General features: G+C 36.1%; 1 protein-coding gene across 1 annotated transcript; it reads right to left on the bottom strand.

The window, feature by feature from the left end:
• Nucleotides 1–18785: 18785 nt before the first annotated feature.
• On the bottom strand, nucleotides 18786–22262 carry LOC127798915 (probable serine/threonine-protein kinase At1g54610). Its single transcript, XM_052332560.1, has 7 exons — nucleotides 21594–22262; nucleotides 21124–21408; nucleotides 20714–21031; nucleotides 20272–20493; nucleotides 19970–20064; nucleotides 19636–19741; nucleotides 18786–19242 (listed from the first exon to the last, which is right to left on the bottom strand). The coding sequence occupies exons 1-7, from the start codon at nucleotides 22023–22025 to the stop codon at nucleotides 18898–18900; spliced, it is 1803 nt and encodes a 600-aa protein (XP_052188520.1). The 5' UTR covers nucleotides 22026–22262; the 3' UTR covers nucleotides 18786–18897.
• Nucleotides 22263–22556: the final 294 nt, after the last annotated feature.

Raw genomic sequence — 22556 nt, 5'->3', positions numbered from 1 at the left:
ATCATAGGAAGTCAAAAGGTTGATCGGGCACTCTTGGATTTAGGAGCTAGTGTCAATTTGTTGCCATACAGTGTGTATCAACAGTTGGGATTAGGTGAGCTTAAACCCACTAGAGTGACCCTTCAGCTGGCTGATCGATCAGTCAAAGTTCCACGAGGAATTGTGGAGGATGTTCTGGTACAAATCGATAAGTTCTACTTTCCAGTGGACTTCATCGTTTTGGACACCCAGCCGCATCAGGGGCCTCAACCTCCTGTGCTAGTCATCTTAGGTCGACCATTCCTTGCCACATCAAATGCCATCATCAACTGTAGGAATGGTGTGTTAAAGCTATCTTTTGGGAACATGACTGTAGAAATGAATATCTTCAGGGTAGCCAAACATCAGGACACTGAGAGTGAAGTGGAGGAGGTAGACTTGATCCAAACACTGACCAATGACTGTTTTGAAGAGTTCATGAGAAGACCCAAAGAAGGAAATCAAGATCTTGAAGAAATAAAAGAAGTGGAAGTCATAAGCAAAGAAAGTGAGAAGCCTACATGGATGCCTGGTTTAGAGCCATTAAGAAACTTGGACAGTAAGCTCATGGCTCCTGATAGCCATCAGTCCACGCCTGAGAGAAAGCCATTGCCCAGTGATTTGAAGTATGTCTTTCTAGGAGAAGGGGAAGCATTCCCAGTGGTGATCTCTTCAAGTTTGACACCTCAGCAAGAGCAACAACTGATAGAAGTTCTAAAAGCACACAGGAAGTCATTAGGATGGACCATTTCAGATTTGCAAGGTATTAGCCCTTTGATCTGTACTCATAAGATATTCTTGGAAGAAGGAGCAAAACCAGTTAGGCAAATGCAAAGGAGATTAAATCCCAACATGAAAGAAGTTGTCAGAAAAGAAGTGCTTAAGCTATTGGATGCTGAAATAATTTACCCAATCTCTGATTCTAAGTGGGTAAGTCCAACACAGGTAGTACCCAAAAAGTCTGGAGTCACTGTTGTAAAAAATGAGAACAATGAACTGATTCCCACGCGCATCCAGACAGGATGGCGTATGTGCATTGATTATAGAAAGCTCAATTCTGTGACAAGGAAAGATCATTTTCCTTTGCCTTTCTTGGATCAAGTTCTGGAGAGAATAGCAGGCCAAGCCTACTATTGTTTCTTAGATGGCTACTCAGGGTACAATCAGATAGAAATTGCACTAGAAGATCAAGAGAAGACAACTTTCACATGTCCATTTGGGACATTTGCATACAGGCGCATGCCATTTGGGTTATGCAATGCTCCAGCCACCTTTCAAAGGTGTATGATGAGCATTTTCAGTGAAATGGTTGAGCAAATTGTTGAAGTGTTTATGGATGACTTTTCTGTTTATGGAAGTAACTTTGAGGCCTGTTTGGAGAATCTGAAAAAGGTTTTAGCAAGATGTGAGGAAACAAATCTGATACTCAATTGGGAAAAATGTCACTTCATGGTGAAACAGGGCATAGTCTTGGGGCACATCGTTTCATCTAGGGGGATGGAGGTAGACAGGTCAAAAATTGAAACAATTCAAAAACTCCCCATCCCTAGGAATGTGAAAGACATCAGAAGTTTTTTGGGACATGCAGGGTTTTATAGGAGATTCATTGCTTCCTTTAGCACCATAACAAGACCCTTGTGCCATTTGTTGTCTCAAGATGTTCCGTTTGAATGGAGTCCTGCCTGTCAAAATGCTTTTGATAAATTGAAAGATGCACTCATTTCAGCACCTATCATTCAGTCCCCTGATTGGTCCCTCCCGTTTGAACTTATGTGCGATGCTAGTGATTATGCGGTAGGAGCTGTGTTAGGGCAGAGGAAGGATAAGAAACCTCATGTGATATATTATGCTAGCAAAACTCTTAATGAGGCACAAAAGAATTACACCACTACAGAGAAAGAGTTACTAGCAGTTGTCTTTGCCCTGGACAAGTTTCGATCTTACCTCGTAGGGTCACTAGTGATCATTTTTACTGATCACGCTGCTCTGAAGTATTTGTTCACAAAGCAAGATGCAAAACCCCGTCTGCTCCGATGGATCTTACTCCTGCAAGAGTTCAACATTGAAATCAGAGACAATAAGGGAGTAGAAAATGTGGTGGCTGACCATTTGTCAAGGATTCCAAGTCAAGATCTCACACAATTTGATGAACCAATTCATGACAATTTCCCTGATGAGCAACTGTTTAAAGTAAATGTTATTCGTGCATCATCTGTTGTCCCTTGGTATGCCGACATTGCGAACTACCTGGCAACTGGTCTGATCCCAGACCATTGGAGTAAGCAAGATAGGCATAAATTCTTCAGAAAAGTCAGAACCTTCTTTTGGGATGAGCCCTACCTCTTCAAGTATTGTCCTGACCAAATCATCCGTAGATGCATACCCGATCATGAGCAACAAAGTGTCATCAATTTCAGTCATACTCTTGCATGTGGAGGCCATTTTTCTGTCAAGAAAACAGTTGCAAAAATTTTTCAGAGTGGATTTTATTGGCCGACACTGTTCAAGGATGTGTACAAGTTCTGTTCAAATTGCGATCGATGTCAAAGGTTAGGAAGTCTGTCAAGGAGAAACATGATGCCATTACATCCGATCCAAGTGTTAGAAGTTTTTGACTGTTGGGGTATGGATTTTATGGGCCCATTTGTCAATTCATTTGGTCATGAATATATTTTACTTGCTGTTGACTATGTGTCCAAATGGGTAGAAGCAATCCCGGCCAGAACAAATGACCATAGGACTGTCGTGAAATTTTTGAAAGAAAACATATTCAGTCGATTTGGGATGCCACGAGCAATCATCAGTGATGGGGGTTCCCATTTTTGTAATAAAGTTGTGGCAGGATTAATGAAGAAATATGGTGTACTGCATAAGGTTGCAACACCATACCATCCCCAAACCAATGGTCAAGCCGAGCTAGCCAATAGGGAGATTAAGCGCATATTGGAAAAGACTGTTGCTGCTAATCGTAAGGATTGGTCCTTAAGACTAGTAGACGCTCTTTGGGCGTACAGGACAGCTTAGAAAACAATTTTGGGAATGTCTCCCTATAGGCTAGTATACGGTAAATCTTGTCATCTGCCGGTGGAAATTGAGCATAAAGCATATTGGGCAATTCATAAGATCAACAAGAGTCTAACTGAAGCAGGCTTATCCAGGAAGCTCCAATTGAATGAACTTGAGGAAATTCGGAATGAAGCATTTGAAAATGCAAGATTAGCCAAGGTTCGCATGAAAGAGTTACATGATCGGCACATCATTCGAAAAAGCTTTCAGGTAGGGCAACGGGTACTCTTGTATGATTCTCGATTGCATCTATTCCCAGGAAAATTGAAGTCTCGATGGGTCGGCCCCTTTGTAATCAAGTCCATCTCAAGATATGGGGCATTTGAGATAGAAAATCTGGAGTCAGGACAGCTTCTAACAGTCAATGGTCATAGGTTGAAACCATACCAGGGTAGTGTTGAGGAGAATGAAGGAGTTGTGGATTTAGATGATCCATCATCATCTGATGAGTAGGGAAAGTTTCCTATCGTCTGGGAATCTGACGTTAAAAGACCACCTTTCCATTTAGGTTAAATGGATGTTTATAGATCTGAAAAAAAAATTAAAAAAAAATAATAAAAAAATAAATAAAAAAAGAAAAAAATAAAATAAAATAAAATAATAAAGAATTATATATATAAGTTGTTCATTTTCTGCATTACTTAATTAACTTTGATTCAAAGAGTGTTTCTCTGTGTGCAGTCTAAATAAAATTTTTTTGCATACAAGTTCATGCATTGAAGACCACCAGGTATGCCTATCTTCTATCCTTTTATTGTCGATTGAGGACAATGCGCAATTTAAGTTGGGGGGTAAGGTGTACTTGATTTTATTGGTGTTTGAAACTGATCCATTGTGCAAAAAAAAAAAAAAAATAATAAAAAAATAAAAATAATTAATAATAATAATAAGAATAAGAATAAAAAAATTAAAAAAAAAAACAATAAAATAATAATATAAAAAAAAAAAAAAATTTGAATTGAGAGACAGAATTGACGCTGGTGGTAGCTATCTTTTCTTGGGCAGTGCAATCACACTGCCCTATAAAGGATAAGGCACACTGCCAAATGTTGAAAAATGAGGCACCAAGCGTTGAAAAAGAGACGCCAAGCCTGACCCTGTAATTATGGCATGCCTCGAGCCGAGTGTAAAATAGTGATGGTCATTGCTCTATAAGAGACTCCATATCTGTATAAGGCAAGCCACCCTTCTTGAGCTCAGTCTTCTCTCCTTTGTGTTATTCTCCGATCAGGTACTCTCATCCCTTTTGTAAAGTTTATAGTTCTTTACTTTCTTCTTAGTATAGTTAAAAAAAAAAAAAAAAAAATGGATCTTTATCTCTCAAAAATTCACAAGTACTATCCATCTCTCCCGCAGAATGATTTGAAAAAAATTTATGTTGCTAGGTGTGAAAGACTTAGGTTGTTGATGCTTAATAACATCCCTGAAGATATTCGTTGGCTGATCGAAGCAAAAGTTCGATTAGCTGGTGAAACTTCACCTAGTTTTAAGCATTTTCCAGGCTTAGGGAAGAGTAGTTTTGCGAAGAAAAGAAGAGCGAAAAGAGTGAATGGTTGTTACAAATGTGCTCGATGGACCTGTAACACACGATGCAAATCTGTGGGGTTTACGTCCATAAATCGAGAAGATAAAATTAGTTTCATAAAGGATGGACTGAGTAAGGAGTCTCTGGATGATATCCGATTGACTCTTGAGACGCATCCGTGTGGAATAGTGCAAAGAGAACTTCTTGCTTTATGGACCCAGTTCAGAAGTGACCACCAACGCTATAGTCTTGGGAATCTGACTAAAAACGACCCTGTTTGCCAATCTATAAGAAAATTGGATGGGAAGCTTATCCCCACTTCATAGAAAGTGTTTAAGCCGTTTCTGGACGTAAAACCAGAGGAAGATGTGAGCCACAATCACAACTACTTATACATACGCATGATTTTTGTTTGTATTTATTTCTTGTTGAATTGTTGTATAGCTACTTTTGATCTCCAAACTTCTTTTCAGGACATACAAAAGAAACAAACATGGAAGGGCAGTTCGTTCGTCAAATTAAAACCATATGTGTACTTTGTGGCTCTCAACTTGGGAGTGATATTTGTTACGCACTTGCAGCGAACGAACTTGGTAAAAAATTAGGAGAGAAAAAAATTAATTTGGTATATGGAGGGGGAAGTCGTGGATTGAATGGTTATGTTTCACAAGCTGTACATCTTGGAAATTCATCTGTGGTAGGTATAATGCCAATCCCTTTAGCTGAACCACATATTTCCGGGATTACACGCGGTCAACTTATAGAAACGACTTCTATGTCTGAGCGCATGGCTTGTAAGATTTATTAGTCAGATGCCTTCATTGCTTTACCAGGAGGTTTTGGAACACTTGAAGAAATCTTTTGTATAATCTCCTGGGCCAAGAGTAATCTCCATACCAAACCCATTGGACTTTTAAATGTTAACCATTTTTTCGATGGGTTACTCTCTTTTCTTGATCAGGCTGTGGACCAACAGTTCATTTCTCGTTCAGCAAGAAAGATTCTCATTTCTGCATCCACCATTGATAAGCTGTTAGAGAAATTACATGCTTATGTTCCACAGTACGATCCTCATGAGCCTCGGATAGACTGGTCTAAGGCAATTAGTAACAAGCGCCCAAGGGGTCCGATTAATTTAGATTTATCACTGTGAGAAATGCTCTTTATTAAGATGGCTGAGTAAGGAGTACTTTTTGTACTCTTGAGACGCATCTAGTTATTGTACAACTTGCAGGATTTTTTTGGTTGTGTTCTTGAAAAAAAAAAAAAAAAACAAAAAAACAAAAAAAACAAAACTGTGGAATGTTGTTAGCAAAGTCTTTGATAAGATGGCTGAGTAAGGAGTACTTTTTGTACTCTTGAGACGCATTTTGCTTATCTTATGACTTGCATGAAATTTTTATTTTGGTGTGAAAATATAAATATATATCTATATGGTGTGCTCATTTGTTGTTTAAGTTTTAGCAGTTCACAGCAAATCTATGGACTTGTGGAGTTACATGTATTCCTAACAACCCTGATTTATTACTGCAATTCAAGTTGGGGGGTGTAAGGTCTAGTCATGAATCATCTGATTTATATTTAACTGTGAGTTTGTAATTACTAGTTTGTAGTCTTGTGGGAATTGATTGTCTTTATCTACTCTTATAAAAAAAAAAAAATTATTATGTGTTTTAAATAATGCTATTCCTAAAGCTTTAAAGTTATGCACTGATAGCCGGTTAAGTTTGCAATACGAAACATGAATGCATTGATTTCTCATTTGAAAACGTTTATGCATGAGAATAAGTAATTTACATTCATCAGGGATTCAAAATTTAGAAATTGGTTATCGGTCATAAAGTCAAAGGTAACAGTAATTAGCTGATTAGTACACTGTATGATCCCTCAACAGAAGTGGAGACTATTACCCAAGCAAGTGTTTGAGCCTAATAACCGTTAATTCTGAGTGAAATAACACTTACTCTAAATATGCTCTCTTGTTTATCTTATCTTTTCAATGGCTTCAAAATATCAATTCGCTTTGAATGTCTAGTATGATAGCGGATGAATTTGACTGGTTTCAAACTATGAATTAGATGACTGAGAAGCATGATAGGGGGATCAATTTCTTTCATTTTGAGCTTATTTTTTTTCTTTAAATCAACCTCTTGTTAGCCCATTTGAGTCATTTGTAGTACAACTTCTTTCGTTACCCTTGTTTAACCCATAACCATATGAATTTTATCCAATCTGGTGTGATTTTGGGAATTAGTCTGTTTATCTATTTTCATATTTAAAAAGAAAAAGAAAAAAAAAGAAAAAAAAAAGAAAAAAAAAAGTGAAAAAAAAGGGGGCAAATTCTCTTAGTTATTCAGCATAACTGTTTCAAAATGAATGCTAAAAAAAAAAAAAAAAAAAATTCCCGACACACCCTTTGCACACTCTACCTTTTCTTTGACAACCCGTATTAACCTTATAGCCCCATTACAACCCAGTCTGGTCCTTTTTCATGCTATAAATCATGTGATCTCAGAATTCGAGTTTGGAGTAGGGAATCATGTTTAAATTCAGAAGTTACTCATCTAGAGCATTATTCCAATCATGAAGCTATGTCAATTTCCTTGTTCTTTCATGAAAATACGTTCCTTGTATTTGGGATGGCACCGAGTTTTGAACTTGTTCTGCATTTACTCTTATAACGGTGCACCCCTTTGTGTGTACACCTGAGGAATCCTTTTTATTGGAGAGAAAATCCATAGTGAGATTTGAAGTCAAAACTTCGAGGGAGTAAGTCTGTGTGTTGGTTATCCTAATTTCCATTCCTGAGATTGTATGACCTTTAACCAAAAATCTGATTTAGAATGCTAAATTATTTATTTAATTTTATGCATTTCGGTTTCGAATTTGAAATTTTTACATTCATACAGTTATTGTGAATAAAGTTTGGCAGGTGTATAATCTGATTGCTAAGGGACTAGCAATGTTTAAGTTGGGGGGTATGATTAGTGGTTAATTTTATAAAAATTTTGTTATAATTATACCCTTCTTTTGATCTTAAAAATAGTTTAAATTAGATATTAATATATATTTTATGGTTATATGCAAGTTTAAATTGAAAAATGAATGAAATGAAATTTTAAAGTAAAATTTAATAATAATAATAATAATATATATAAAATTATATATAATACATATACATCATTATGTGCATGCATGTAATATATATATAATATAATATAATATATATATGTGCCATGTGTAATACATATATATAATATATAATTTATTAATAACATTAAATTATTTTTATTTTTATTTTTTAGGCATGAAGAATTAAAACCCATGAAGACTTAAAGTCCATGAAGAATTCAAGTCCATGAAGAAATCAAACCCATGGAAAAGTCAAGCCCATGAAGAATTCAAGTCCATGAAGAAATCAAGCACATGAAAAATTAAAGTCCATGAAGAATTTAAGCCCATGAAGAATTAAGGCCCAATTTGAGCAACCCATGGAAGATATTATTTGGAGAAGGCCCAAGGATTATTTTTAATCCTAATGAAGATTAAAAATCAATTTATAGAAATCTATTTTTATTTTTTATGTGAGAGCTTTATTAGGTGTGTTTTTTAGCTAAAATCCACTTAACTATTAGGTGGATATTATAGCTAAAATCCATTTAACTTTATGAATGCTTTATTAGGTATGTATTTTAGCTAAAATCCATTTAATATTAGGTGTGTATTATAGCTAAAATCCATTTAACTTTAAGTGTGTGAGTGCCCATTAGATATAATTATGTCTAGTTGAATAATTGAAATTGTGTGGTTTGTATTGCATCTTGTGGCCTATAAATAGGTCACTTGATTGCATTTGTAAGTGTGATTATTATTCTTGAATCAAAGTTTAGTTGTTTCCTTATAATTCTCTCTTTGAGAATTGTTCTTGTTCTTTCCCCTTTTCTTTAGTATTCTCTCTTGTGATCTTACTTCCTTCCTTTCTTCTTTTAAATTCTTATGTCATTTATTATTACTTTATTATTCACCGCCTAAATGGCCGGTTAATTTGTGCCTTTAAATTTCTGCAATTTTAATTCTTGTCATTTAATTGTTCACCGCCTAAATGGACGGTTAGTTTCTTGCCTTTAAATTCTTGCAATTTTAATTCTTGTATTTTAATTATCTACCGCCTAAATGGCCGTTTAGTTTCTTCTATTTTAATTCCTGTCATTTAAATTCTGTTATTTAAATTATGTCATTTAAATTGATGTCAATTAATTTAATAGAGATGAGTAGTTAAATCTAATCTTGGGTTAAGGCAAGGACAGTGTCTAACGCCAATGATTCCCAAAGAAAGCTACGCTTTAAATGAGTAACATTGGTTTAAACTTCAATATGAGTGTGTTTTGATTATTGAAAAATCACTAGGTTTGGATTGGAGCGTAAGCCTAACTTAGAGCTTTCATGTCACGCATGAGAGTTACTAGAACTGGAAACGCTATCATACCCAAACCCGGATGATTAATTTAGTTGTTTTGTGTATTAATTGTAATTGAATTTATGGTAGTTTCTTAAATTAGAATCCCGCATATCATGTATAGGGATTGCTTAAACTAGAGCTATCATTATCTTTAATTGCATTTAATAACAAATCCTCATATCTGAAATTAAATTAATGTTGCTAATCTTTTATGCTAATATTTGGGAATCAACGGGTTGGCACTGAAATTGTCTTAACTCAAGTACTTTCCAATTTCATATTCTCACGTTCAGTATTTATTTCAACTTCTGTCTTGCTTTATTTTCTAGTATTTGTTATCTAAAAAAATCATAAAAAAAATCATGTTATCAATCCATCTAAATGCGTGTGCGTGTGTGTGACATTCTTTTTTTTCTTTTGCCATAAATAAATCTCTCAGTGGACGACCTGGACTTATCCAGAAAGTATAAATTTAAATTTGAACTACAACTGCACTCGTACACTGACGAGTATAAACCTCTTGCCTAAATAAATAAAAAAAAATATAAAATTTTTATTGTGTCTTGTTTTGTGTTTTAATTGCAGGGTGAGAGTGCAGTCAAATAGCTAGTTAATGGCTATAAATTTTAATTTCAGTTCGCCGCTACTCAACTGATGAAAGGAAGTATTCAAGTGAATTAACATATTATGCAGATGATATTCTACTTGAGTCGATTAATTTCAAGTTCATTCGAATGGACAAATCTCTCACTCAATAACTTCATAGATTAAAAAAAGCCATTCTTTGTCAATTCTAATTCATTCGACTGAGACCAAAAATTTACTCGAATGAAATGATATTAGTTGCATATCAAATAGTTATCATTTGACTGGTAAAATAAGCATCATGAGAAACAATCGAATGAGGATTTCTGGTAAGTCAATTGAGCATGTCACCATTTGAATACTTATAATATCATTCATTCAATTGATGAATAAGATATAAAACCATGTTCTCTATTTCTTTCAAAGTATTCAATTGATGATAACACCTACGTTGATCCTTTAGGGTATGGTCGCTCAAGAGGGGGTGAAGTGAGTAATTAAAAATTTAATTATTTTAGGGATGAAAATTCGTGATAGATGATTTTATGAAAACTAATCTTGTATAAATATGTATAAGTGAGATTGTTTGATAGTGTTACTATTGCAAGCTATAAGATATAGCACTACAAGAAAATGAATAGTAATGGATAACACACAATAAATAGTGTATTTCAAACACTTAATCCACTCTCCCAAGACTTAACCACTCTTAGAGTTTCTATAACACTCCAAATTTTTCGAACATGTTATAACTTGGGATTTTAGAAATATAATTTTTTTTTCATACCACAATCATTGACATACATCACACAAATTCTCAAAAACCCTAATTTCACCTTCTCAGCCTAACAAACCCAATAATCGAATGGCTAAGACATGTGTTAAAATTTTAAATGCAGAAACTAGATCGAACCTGATATGATACATATGCATAACGCTTTATTTATCATATAGGAAATCGTTCAAGATGTCTACAAAAGATATTACATGGATATCATCTCTCGAAAGCGATAACTGAACGCCTCAAATATAACCAAAACATAATAAGGTTCGCATCAACTGAATTTCTCATACATACTTAAAGATATGCTAAACACATGCTACAAACAGTAAAACGAGCTTATCCTTCAACCATTTCTTTTCCCTTAGAGCTACTTGTCAAACCTAAAACGTTTGAATATTCCAGGGACACAGTCCAATTAGAAGATGAATATTCTAGTGAGAACTCCAAAACAGTTTATATAAATGCATGAACAGGTATAAAATGTTGGACCGGGAGGTGCTATAGCACACACCAAGAGGGGGGGTGAATTGGATATTTTACAAACTTAATTGAACTTTAAATCCTTTTGATGAAAAATTCGATACAAGTGAGGATTATTGAAATGCTTGAAATAATAAATGAAATAAAAGCACAAGCAAGAGATGAACACAAGGATTTATAGTGGTTCGGCTTAACCCAAGCCCAATCCACTACCTTAGCTCTTCACTAAGGATTTTGCAAACAATCCATTAAAATCCCCTACTTAAACCAAGTAGGCCCTCTAGCTACACAAAATAGGAAATACAAAAAGTGTATAAAAGAGAGTTTCTAAGAGTATACACTTTTAGTTTCAATGTCTCTCAATAAAGATAGAAGGCTTGAATAAAATGAAACAGATTTAGTACAAAGCCTTTTGAGAGAAAAGTTGAAGCATAAATGTAAATCGAGAAGTATGAAATAATCCTTAAGCTCACTTCACTTCATTCCCATCCATTAGCCTTTTCTTAATCATCCTTGAGTTGTATTTATAAGCATCCCAAGAGCCTTACCCAAAACTAGCCGTTTTGTGACCGTTGGAGAATGAAAAACTAGTTGTTACAACTTTCTGAGAAACAAACTGTCGACAGACAAAATAGATTAGTCGACTATATTTTCAAACAAAACTAAGGCATAGTCGACAGATGTTCAACCAAATCTACTGATAGTCGACAAATACTTTCACATAGTCGGCACATCCAAAAATACAAATGAAATTTATAATATCATACACATACATAATCGACATATGAAATTTCATAGTCGACAGAGCTTGCATAATAGTCGACAGAAGTTTGGGTATAGTCCACTATCCATAGGCATAGTCGACAGCACTTAGGCACATAGTCGACTATTCACAAGCATAGTCGACATCACTTATACACATAGTCGACTATCCATAGGTATAGTCAACAGAACACAAACACATAGTCGACTATTCTCTTTATAAAAACTGAACAGTTAAATGATAATATGAAAAAGAATATTTGAATCATAAAATTCTTTAACATTGAACTCTCTTAACTTTATTTCATCATCAAAATATAATTGTTTTTAATCATCAAAATTATATCAAAGGCAAAACATCATAAAACGTATGAGGAAACAACGATGACTACTCCGATGTGCCTAATGAACATGTTAGTGTCCTCCAACGAGAGCTTTCTCAATGGCACACACATAGTGCCTCTTGGGAGGTCCATAACCATGTCACCTCGGCCCAACCTCATAGAACTCATGCAAACACCACATCCGTTGTCCCTTAAACTCACGGTCTTCCTCACGAGAGCTTTCTCGATGGCTCACGCATAGCACCTCTCGAGGGATATCTGACTTTTGCATTCGACCAACAACATATAGGTATAACAGTATGGTCACGTGGATTTTATAATGCAACAGTTGAAAGCCAACATCATATATTTTTAGGAAAACACATTTCATATATGCAACATGATTTCATGCAAGAGAACAATAGGAGTTTGCGTATAGGAATCTCACAAAACACGTTTCATGTAATAGAAGTCTCACGTAAGAGAACAAAAATAGGATTTGGAGTATAGAAGTCTCACAAAACACATTTTATGTAATAGAAGTCTAACAAAAGAGAACAAAAATAGGATTTATAGTATAGGAGTCTCACCTTAAAGGTTTCTCTTGGAAGTTATGGTTTCACTGCAAACAACCTAGGTTTCTACAAAAACACGATTTTTGGTAAACCTAACCTCTAATATTATTGTATAGGGTTGAAGGGCATTAAATATGGGACATAACTGGAAAATTTCAAGGCAAGGGGACACCTTACGCTTCTTGGGAAGGTGGCCCACGCGCCTTCACGCGCAGCCTCTTCCCGACGCGTTTAATTCACATGTTGTTGTGATAACACTGCGTCACTTTTATATTTCAATCATATCTCCCTCATTTTAATTCCGATTTGACCCATGTTTGAACTTATGGGTCCCTTTCTTCCCCCTCTATAGGATTATTAAAAAAAAAATCAAACTTACCTTGCCCTTTTTCTAACTGTTTGGGGCAAACTCCGAAGAAGACCCGAAACTCCAGCAAGGCCCGTTCTCCTTTGCTTCTTCTCTGATTTCTTCCCTTCTTTTTGTAGAATTTTCTCAATTCTTTCAAGAATATGATCCTTACCTTAGAATCCCTCAATCCCCAACTCACTTGGAATTATTTGAGAACAACCCCATGGCCTTATTTATAGATTCCCCGGACCAATCACACATCACCACTTGTCCCTAGATAAGCTTTGGACTCCAAAGACTCAAAGCTAGAATTGAATGTTGCTTTAAATCCAAAACCATATTGGATTGATTTTTGAAATCCAAACTGACTCAAAACTATATTGGAATAAATCTTGAAATCCAAAGGGATTTATTTACACTAATGCCTCAAGCTTCTTCCAAATGCCATTTTGGCCTTGATTTCAAGTCCTCAAACTTTAATATTTTACCACATGAACTCCTAATTTCATCCTTATTTCTCTTAGGTAATTCTATAATTGCAATTACATCCTCAAACATCAAATTAATTTTCATTACGATACATAAAATGCAAAATTAATAACTCCAACCTTACTCGATAAGGACGATTTCATTCCTGCACCCTTACAAGACCTTTATTTCATCCCGAAACCACTTCAAGGTTGATCCTTACGTAAAAATGGAGCCCCCTCAGGGTTTCATTGATTTTTCGGAGGTCTCTTACGATCATTCAATTTTCTAGGTTAAATCACAGCTATACCAAAAACTGTTTCAGATTTGATTTCTTTCGATGCCATAAATCACGTCCCAAGATGCTTGTTAATGCCATACCCTTATCCTCAGGTATTTACGTCCGGGGCGCTCCCTGCTATCGATTCGACGATTTATTTTACTATTAAGCCACTTTTTGGATATTTTAAACTCACTTAAAATATATGACAACTTCACGAAAATATAAGGTATTACAGTTCCACTAAATCCAACACCAAGGTTTTCCCTTAGTTCACCTTGAAAACTATTACACACCTGGATTTAACCGGTTCTAGGCAACCAAACTAGTTCACAACAATGGTTTAAATGGATACAAATACTTGTCCACTCTTGGACACAAATGAAACAATTAATACACACAAATGTACAAGGCAATGATAAAAATTATTGCATTAACCTCAGTTGATGGAGATATTTGGATTTAGCTTGAGTAACTCTTCTTCACTTTGCCTTGAGGCTCTTGGATGAATGGACAATGAAGCTTGAGAGCCTTGGATTTGCTTGGAAATATGTTGAGCCGGGCTAGCTTAAGGCATAGGCTAGTTAGGCCTATGCCTAGGGCCCCCTAAAAGAGGGGCCTAATAAATATTTTTTTGCCAAGTTCAATAGTAAAATATTTAAATATTTTCATATTAAAAATATTTTTTTACTCAAAAGAGGCCCCAATAAATTTCTGATGATAAATATTGTAGTATTAAAAAGGAGCCCCAATAAAATTTTCATATTTTTTATTCTTTTTTAAAGGGACTCCAAATTTTAAATGGCCTAGGGCCCCCAACTCCCATGTGTCGACCCTGATGTTGAGAGAACTTGAGAGCTTGTGTGAGCTTTTAGATATTCAAAAATGCAAAAACTTTTCACAATTTTGAGCCCTAAATATTTATAGTTTATGCTAGACGATCTGTATAATGGTAAAATTTTTTGACCATTGGACTTGGAAAGTCGACTTTCCTAAATGAGAGTCGATTTCCATTTGAATGAGAGTCGACTTCCAAGATTGAAAGTCAACTTCTCCAAACAAAAGTTGACTCCTCAAAAGACGACTCTCAGTTGGATCGACTTTTCATAAAATGCTCTCGGCTGGGTCAACTAAAGTTATACAAAAGTCGACTTTTGGAAAACCTAGAATCGACTTTCCAAAGCAGAAGTCGATTTCTTGGTCCAGATTTTAGAAAAATATTTTTTTTATAAATTTTATATTTATTTAAAAAATAGTTTTAATGGAAAATAACAATTTTGATTATACATATACTATGAAAAAATATTTTATAAATTAATTAGAAATAATTAGGGTTTATAATTTGTATATTATTAAAAGTATCTTTTTTGAAAATCATCAAAACTTAAATTAGGGATTAAATGGAGTAAGTTGGCTCAACAACCTATTCGACTGAAATAGAGATACTCAAATGAGCACAAGGTGCTAGTCGATAACTACCATGATATAGAAAGTTTGGCACACACTAACCACTCTATCATTGGATTGGTACTTTTCTTATTTGACTGGATTATATATTATGCTATTGAAAAGTTTTATCAACCGATTGATGATAATGCATTGAAGCCTAAAGAATTTTAAACATATCATTCGATCAGAGGCTTTTTATCATTTGACTTTAAAACTTAATACATTCGATTGAGACATAATATCGAGCGATTGATATTTTACACAACATATTTTCTTTACTTGAAAAAAAGTAAGCCCAACACACTTCCTTACTTGATAACCTAATTCAAGTGATGGTTTGAAAGTTGAATAAACTAACTTGATAAGACATTCACTTGAATGACAAGACATTTCCTTACTTGATAACCTAATTCAGTCTTTATCAGCCCTTATATCTTCATTGGTTTTGAACTTGGAGAGAAGAGGAAACTCGAGAATGTGTCCTTTGTGGGGGAGACCTCAAATGAATCCCTGGCGTAGCTTCCTGGTAAGAGTCATCTTTTGGCACTCTTTTTAGAGTCTCAGGTGGCAGAGCTATTTTAGGCACAAACTTCCTTAAGGTTGATGACCACATACTGTAGGGAACCATGTTTTGCAACATCCAGGCCATTTCTCGAAGCACCTGCATCCCTTCCATATGTTGTTGTCAGGGCCTCATACTCTACCTAAGGGACCATTGGTGGGACTTGTTTCGATAAGCCTAGCTGATTAGAGAGGTATGTCCCATGTTGGGCATGTTATACATTGAGGTGTGAGACTTGAAGTTAGGTCTCCGATGAATGTTGCTGAGAGTCTTGTAGAGGTGTGTGAGTCTCAGCATTCGAAGAGGTCTATCTGTTTCTTCTTCTTCGGGCCATTGCGATTGGGTTTCTTGGCTTTTTGATCTTTTTCCAATGACGGTGCCAATTCTTATTGCTCGATTATAACAATAAATTTGTAATGCGAGAGAGTGAGATGCAAATGACCCAAAGAGTTGGGTATTGACCTCAATGATTTGGGTATGAGTCTTTTAAACTAAGTGAGCCAATGAGCTGGGTGGTGACTCTAATGGGTTGGGTAATGACCCTAATGAGTTGGGTGGTGACTCCAATGGGTTGGGTAATGACCTTAACGAGTTGGGTGATGAGAGAGTCCCAAAGTATCGGAAGAGTCCCCAAGTGATGAGAGAGACTCAAAGTGACAAGTGACCGGCAAGATGATGAGAGACTTGCAGGATGACAAAAGACCTGCCACTCTCGGGATGGCTTGTGGCTCTTGGGATGTCTTATGAGTCTCCTTGCGATAAGTGTCTCCCTTAGTGTCAAGAGTCGTGATAACTGAGAGACTTGAAATAACCGAGAGACTTGAGATAATTGAGAGACCTGAGATAACCGAGAGACCTACAAAAAAATAAGTAAGTTAGGGGCGCGAGTAAGGTTACCCATAGATCTTTTGATACTTAAGTCAGTCTAGCTCGAAGATGAATTAGAGTTTAAATGGCGTAGTGAGCATACCTTTGCTAGGAGGAAGAGTCTCATATTTATATAGAAAGAGGAGACTCGCACTTATTAGCGAGCATCTCGAGAGCTATTTCAACTAAGTCTCGCAGGGTTCGCATGGCCTAATTAGTATATGGATTAAATAACAATTAGTATATGGTTATAATTGAATGACCCCCCAACTCACTCGATTGGCTTCTAAGTCTTGTGTACAATGTTGTATAGTCATGTGACTTGACTAGGCATGGCTGGGGGATAGCAAGATGGCTTGGTGTGTGGCCGAAACAACTAACCAAGAGTGGGGAGTGGAGGAAGGTCACTCGGTTATAACTGATAATCCCTTGGCTCTTTACTTTTTCAGCCTATTTTGGTTGCTACGAAACCTCGAAACACTTCCATGGCCCACTTAACCCACTTGGTATTGGCCTTGATGGTCCACTCTAGTTCGAATTAATTTTTCAGCCTATCTTCGTAACTTGACCCGTCCTCTTAGATTGTAAACCCATTTTATCACACCCAAGCCAATTATTTGGCATAACGCACACTTTTTTTTTTTAAAGTAAAAGTAGGTATGGTTTTATTTATTTAATATTTTTAAGGTATACTTTAACATATTAGATATCTACTTAGTAAAAAAAACATACTATATTTTTTTAAGTATTATGAGATTTATGTGTAGATTCTATATATTTATTGGTTTATTTAAAAAATGTATATTAAATCTTATTATTAGAGGTGATCAAATTCTAATTTGGAGCTATAGGTTTGGTCTAGGATCTCATCTCAGGACTTCAATTTGGTCCATCAATCCTAATATTAACCACAACTAGTTTTTGGTCCAGTCCGATTCAGTTTCACTCTAAGATCGAAAATTAGTTATGGTTATTAAATAATAATAATAATAATAATAATATATTTTAATTATAATTTATAATAATAAATAATATTAAATATTAATAATAATTACATTAAATAGTAGTGCATAATATTTTGTATATACATAATACATATGATATTTTTAAAATATATATATATATACAAGAAGGAAAAAAAATATGGAACGATTTGAACTAGCACTGTCCCAGCCCTAACTAGCTAGTCAGATTTATTTTTTATTTTTTTTTTCTGTAAGTAACTAGTCAGATTTTTAGTCCATAACCTTTACAAATTTCAATCTTAGTTTGGTCTAACTTAAGATTAGTCTGATCTGGTCCAAACTGAATAAACACCCTCAATTATTCAATTGATTTTCAATTCTTAATTAGCAAAATAAATACATCAATTTACAATTTGGATCTTAATTAACGAATATGGTGCCCTTACTCATCCCCAATGGGTATTTTATATCTACTTTTATTTAACAAAAAGAGGTATATAAATAATGAATTGTTAAAACTATTTCTAAATTTGTATCAAATTGCACTCATCTTCATAATGATGGATGGGGTAATAGGCATTTGATGGATATCTATACTCGTAAATTTTATTCTAAAATTAATAATTTAAATATTTTTTGTTACTTTTTAATTTTTTTTAGGCTTTCAATCCAAAAAAAAAAAAAAAATCCATTTCAACCTTAAAATTAATATTATTAACAATAAAAAAATATAAAAAAAAAAAACAGAATTCAACCTAAAGGATCCTAGAGAGCATTCTCTAGAAATTGCAGTGTGCTCCCCATACACTCCAATTTGCCTGATGACTCGACCAATGCTCAAGGCTCATGGGATATAGAAAAAGACAACTTGTAAAGCTAGATTGTGTCATAACAAAGACCAATATCACAACATGCCAATATTTATCTGATTCTAAATGCCAAACTTATTGTGCTTGTTCCAAATTCATCATAGGGCGGGCCCTAGAGATGAATTGTGTCATTGGGTTAAGCCAGGCAAGGCAATGGGAGACGAAACCGAAGGGGCAAGGCCTAAAGACAAACAACAAAGAGTTGAAGGCAAAAGACAATCCATTGACATCTTTCAACAAGGTGAGATGAGATGAGATCCCGGACCCACAAAAAAGGCCAAGAAAGAGGAATATATTGCAGGCTCCAAACACCCGCAATCTGGAATGCATGATCTTTCTATGAAAGAACAAAAACCAGTATATATTTCATGCTTCAGTTCATTAGGTTGACACGAGAAGTAAAGAGAAAGGGAAAAATTGTATTGAATGAGAACATGATGATGATACAACAATTGACAAAATTCAAAGAACAAAATATTGGTCTGCTGTAGATAGACCATTACAAGGTTGCCTAATCGTTGGTGGCTTGCAGTTTGATGAATTCTCTTTGATCCAGCCTTCGGAAATCCCTTGTGGATATCGACCGCTGAACTTGACTCAATCTGTACACGTTGCCTTCGCCGTCTTTGCTTCTGAGAGTTCTTGTTTTGGCATTCGGCAAGGGAGGCCGGCTCTTGATGTTCTTCTTAGCATTTGGATGGGATTCACTAGAAGGAGATATCTTTTTACGAGATGTTACATCCGGGGAGAGCAAAGGGCACGCAATCTCTTCTTGCTGAGCTTGCTGCAGGCTAGATGAGCTACTAGGTCCACTGCTTCCCAGCTGGATGTTTGATTCTGTGATCTTCTCTAGCTCCTGAAGATGACATTATGTAGAGGTTTTATTGTTCCACCTTCATGTTCATCAGCTCCCCCAAACAAATGCAATTACAATTGCTTAACATAGTAGTAGAGAAGAGGAATGCAGTTCTAAATTGAGCCTAATACTGAGCCAAAAACTGACAACTCTTCGCAGTTTTAGGCATATATGACCATTTGATTGGCTTATTAGGAAACAAAATTAGACTGCATAGGAGCTAAATATATTGCAAGAAATAATAATAGAAAAGAAAAAGAAAGAAAATTGAGATGACTCATTGCGGCACAGGACAAGTAATGTTGTCGACTAGGGTATAGAACAGAATAGCTTAGCCTATGTTTTCCAAGGAAGTTAATATCAATTAGAGGCTTAAATGTGTCACATTTATACCTCTTTAGTAGAAATAGAATCTCCTATTGGTTTCTCCACAGCCAGATCCTCTTTCTGCCGCTCCCGTTGTGTTTGTAACCGTTGCCTCACTTTAAAACTGCGACGCCTACAGGAGAAACAAAGTCACTAAGAGACCTATTCTTGCATACTCAGGATCCGGAGGATGACAAGCATGAACTGTTCAAACAGCATGTTTCAATAAAGAGCATTCACATGAAAGTTCCCTACAATTACTCCGAAAATATGGTTCTTTTACTGTCTTGAGTTCTGAGTATAGAAGGCTGAACAGCTACAAGGTTGGATTTACCGCAAGAAAACCAGGGAATTAACTTACCTTCTTCGTTGATTGGTTTGAGTTGGTTCATCATCCTCTTTGTAGATTACGGGTAGTCCAGAGAGGTCACAACGCAGTGGACTCGAGGAAAAGAACTGCAACCAAAATGAAATTGTCAGCAGCATGTACGAACCACAGTATTATTCTCAAAAGATTATGTTAATGTAAGGCAGAAACATATGTATTTCAGTGTGCAGATTGGCATAGCCTCACAAGCCTGTAATTTACTAAACATTACCTAAATAAACCAACCCTATAATTTCATTCCCAGTGCACTAGTAAGGATTTAAATCTGCACTTACTTCATTTCTGAGAGCAGAAGCTGCAGTGCCTCGATATGCAGGATCGAGAGCAAGAAGAGACTTCAGCAGGCCTAAAGAAGATGCAGGGAAGTCCTGAAATACTTCCCGAAAACTAGATTTATATACATTTGGCGGTCTGAATGTCTTTGACGCCTTCAATTTTTTCCAATACTCTTCAGAGGGTGTGCCACATAGCTTGAATATCTTATGAATTTGCTCAACCTGAACTTAATTGAAAAACTGATCAATGGTGAGACTAGCCACTGGCAGTAAGATCATTAAACTCAATACCGTAAATGAAAGCCCAACAAGTGCTAATTTCATCATAACTTCAAAATCGAAACTTGAGTTGAATCTCAAGTTTGTTTCTTCCATGTGAAATTAGGATGAGCTAAAGTTGATGCCGAAAATAAACTCTAGATCATTGGTCAAACAGAATTACCTCGGTTCTACCGGGCATAAGTGGCCGCCCTGCAAACATCTCGGCCATGAGACATCCGGCACTCCAAAGATCGATGCCAACACCATACTCTGTAGCTCCTAAGAGCAGTTCGGGAGCTCTGTACCAGAGAGTCACAACTCGGCTTGTGAGACGCTGCTTTCTACGAGGATCAAAATAATTTGCAAGGCCGAAATCTGCAATCTTTAGCATCCCACTTTTGTCTATCAACAAGTTGGATCCCTTGATGTCCCGGTGCAAAATCCCCCTCTCATGGCAGTGTTGCAGACCTGAAAGCAGTTGATGCATATAACACTTGACCTGCATCGACATTCCAAAGTTAGCAATTAGGAAAATTTGTTAGTTTCTTCCAATAAAATTTTACCCGATAGCAAAACGAACAAGATTTTGACCTGTGGTTCGGTGAGCCTCTCCCCAGGCCGAGAGATAACTCTGGCTAGATCAGACTGCATATAATCGAAAACAAGATACAGACTGTACTGCATCCTCGACGTGGCCAAGCCTTCCAGCTTCACAATATTGGGATGATCTAGCTTCTGCAATATCATAATCTCTCGTGCCATGAACTTAACACTCTCGGGCTCCGAGGTATCAAACCGAACCTTCTTGAGGGCAACAATCTTTCCACTTTCCCTATCTCGAGCTTTATACACATTGCTATAAGTCCCCTCCCCCACCTGTGGAATCAACAATAATTTCTTTGCCTCAATAACAATTCAAACAACTGAAAAGCACTAAATTACTGAACATAAATGACTCTCCATAGGAAAATATACGAATACATCGTGTTCAACACTGCTAGCTAGTTAATTTGCCAATTTACTCAAATCTGTTATTATTTAAAAAGCGTATATATATACACCTTATCAATCTTGTCATAGCACTCTGCACTTCTTGGGATTAAACCAACCAGAGCCTCTTTGGGGATGTTATCAGTGAGCCATTTTGGCCAGCCATTGACTAGCTCCTCCTCTTCCATCAGCTTCAAAGATGCAGCAACCTTTTCTTTCCTAGTGATCACAATTTTTTCTTCTTGGCCGCCTTTACTTCCACGACTGCTGCCACCAGTACTACCACTCTGCCTAGAACTATTGCTATTATTGCTGCCAGTTTCAGGCCCGGCAACCAGGCCCCCCGAATCCTGCCTTGATACCCTCTGTCCAGTGGATCTCCTGGCCGCAATGATATTATTCTTTTCTTTGGCGCCATACCCATTTTCCATCTTCAACTTTGCCTTCCCCCGTGGAAGCGGCGGCGGCGAGCTTATCGACAGCTTTGCCTGAGCGCTCCCCATGGCTCAATGGAACTGCACCTGCACCAGCTTGAGGGAATTATTGTTGAAGATGGTGTTTTGGCAAGCGGGCGAGAGATACAAGAAGAAGGAAGATGGAATAAGAACAAGATGATGATGATCATTATGAAGAAGAAGAAGACATGTGGTGAAGGGAGAGAGGCTGGCTGGTGGTTGGGAGGAAAGAGATGGAAGAAGACGGTGACAAGGTGGCCGTCCTTGGCCGGCCCGCTTGACCTTGTAGGAACAATGCTATATTGTGTTTTTTCCCAAATCCAGCCAGTTTGAACTAATTATTTTCCAATAATTTTTTAAGCAACGGAAACTCTCATGTGATTCAAACCATTTCTATCCTTATCAAGATCGAAGGAATCATGGCTGTACCTGTGATACTGTTTTAATCATGCCAACAAATTTGTCGTCTCATACACATAATATATATATATATATATACATGCAAATCCCTTATTTTTATATATATATATATATAAAGTTTCTGTCACTAACAATTAATAGTTTTATTGTTTTACTGTC

Source organism: Diospyros lotus, chromosome 4, assembly GCF_014633365.1.
Source record: "Diospyros lotus cultivar Yz01 chromosome 4, ASM1463336v1, whole genome shotgun sequence".
NCBI classification, from domain to species: Eukaryota; Viridiplantae; Streptophyta; class Magnoliopsida; order Ericales; family Ebenaceae; genus Diospyros; species Diospyros lotus.
Note: the sequence above shows the minus strand (reverse complement) of the source record. Positions and strands in the feature narration are given on the sequence as shown.

Coding starts and splice junctions, on each gene's coding strand:
- LOC127798915 (XM_052332560.1), bottom strand. CDS start 22,025: ATGGGGAGCGCTCAGGCAAAGCTGTCGATAAGCTCGCCGCCGCCGCTT. Junction 21,032..21,123: donor AGAGGCTCACCGAACCACAG/GTCAAAATCTTG, acceptor ATGTCGATGCAG/GTCAAGTGTTATATGCATCA. Junction 19,243..19,635: donor ATTCTATTTCTACTAAAGAG/GTATAAATGTGA, acceptor TGTCATCTTCAG/GAGCTAGAGAAGATCACAGA.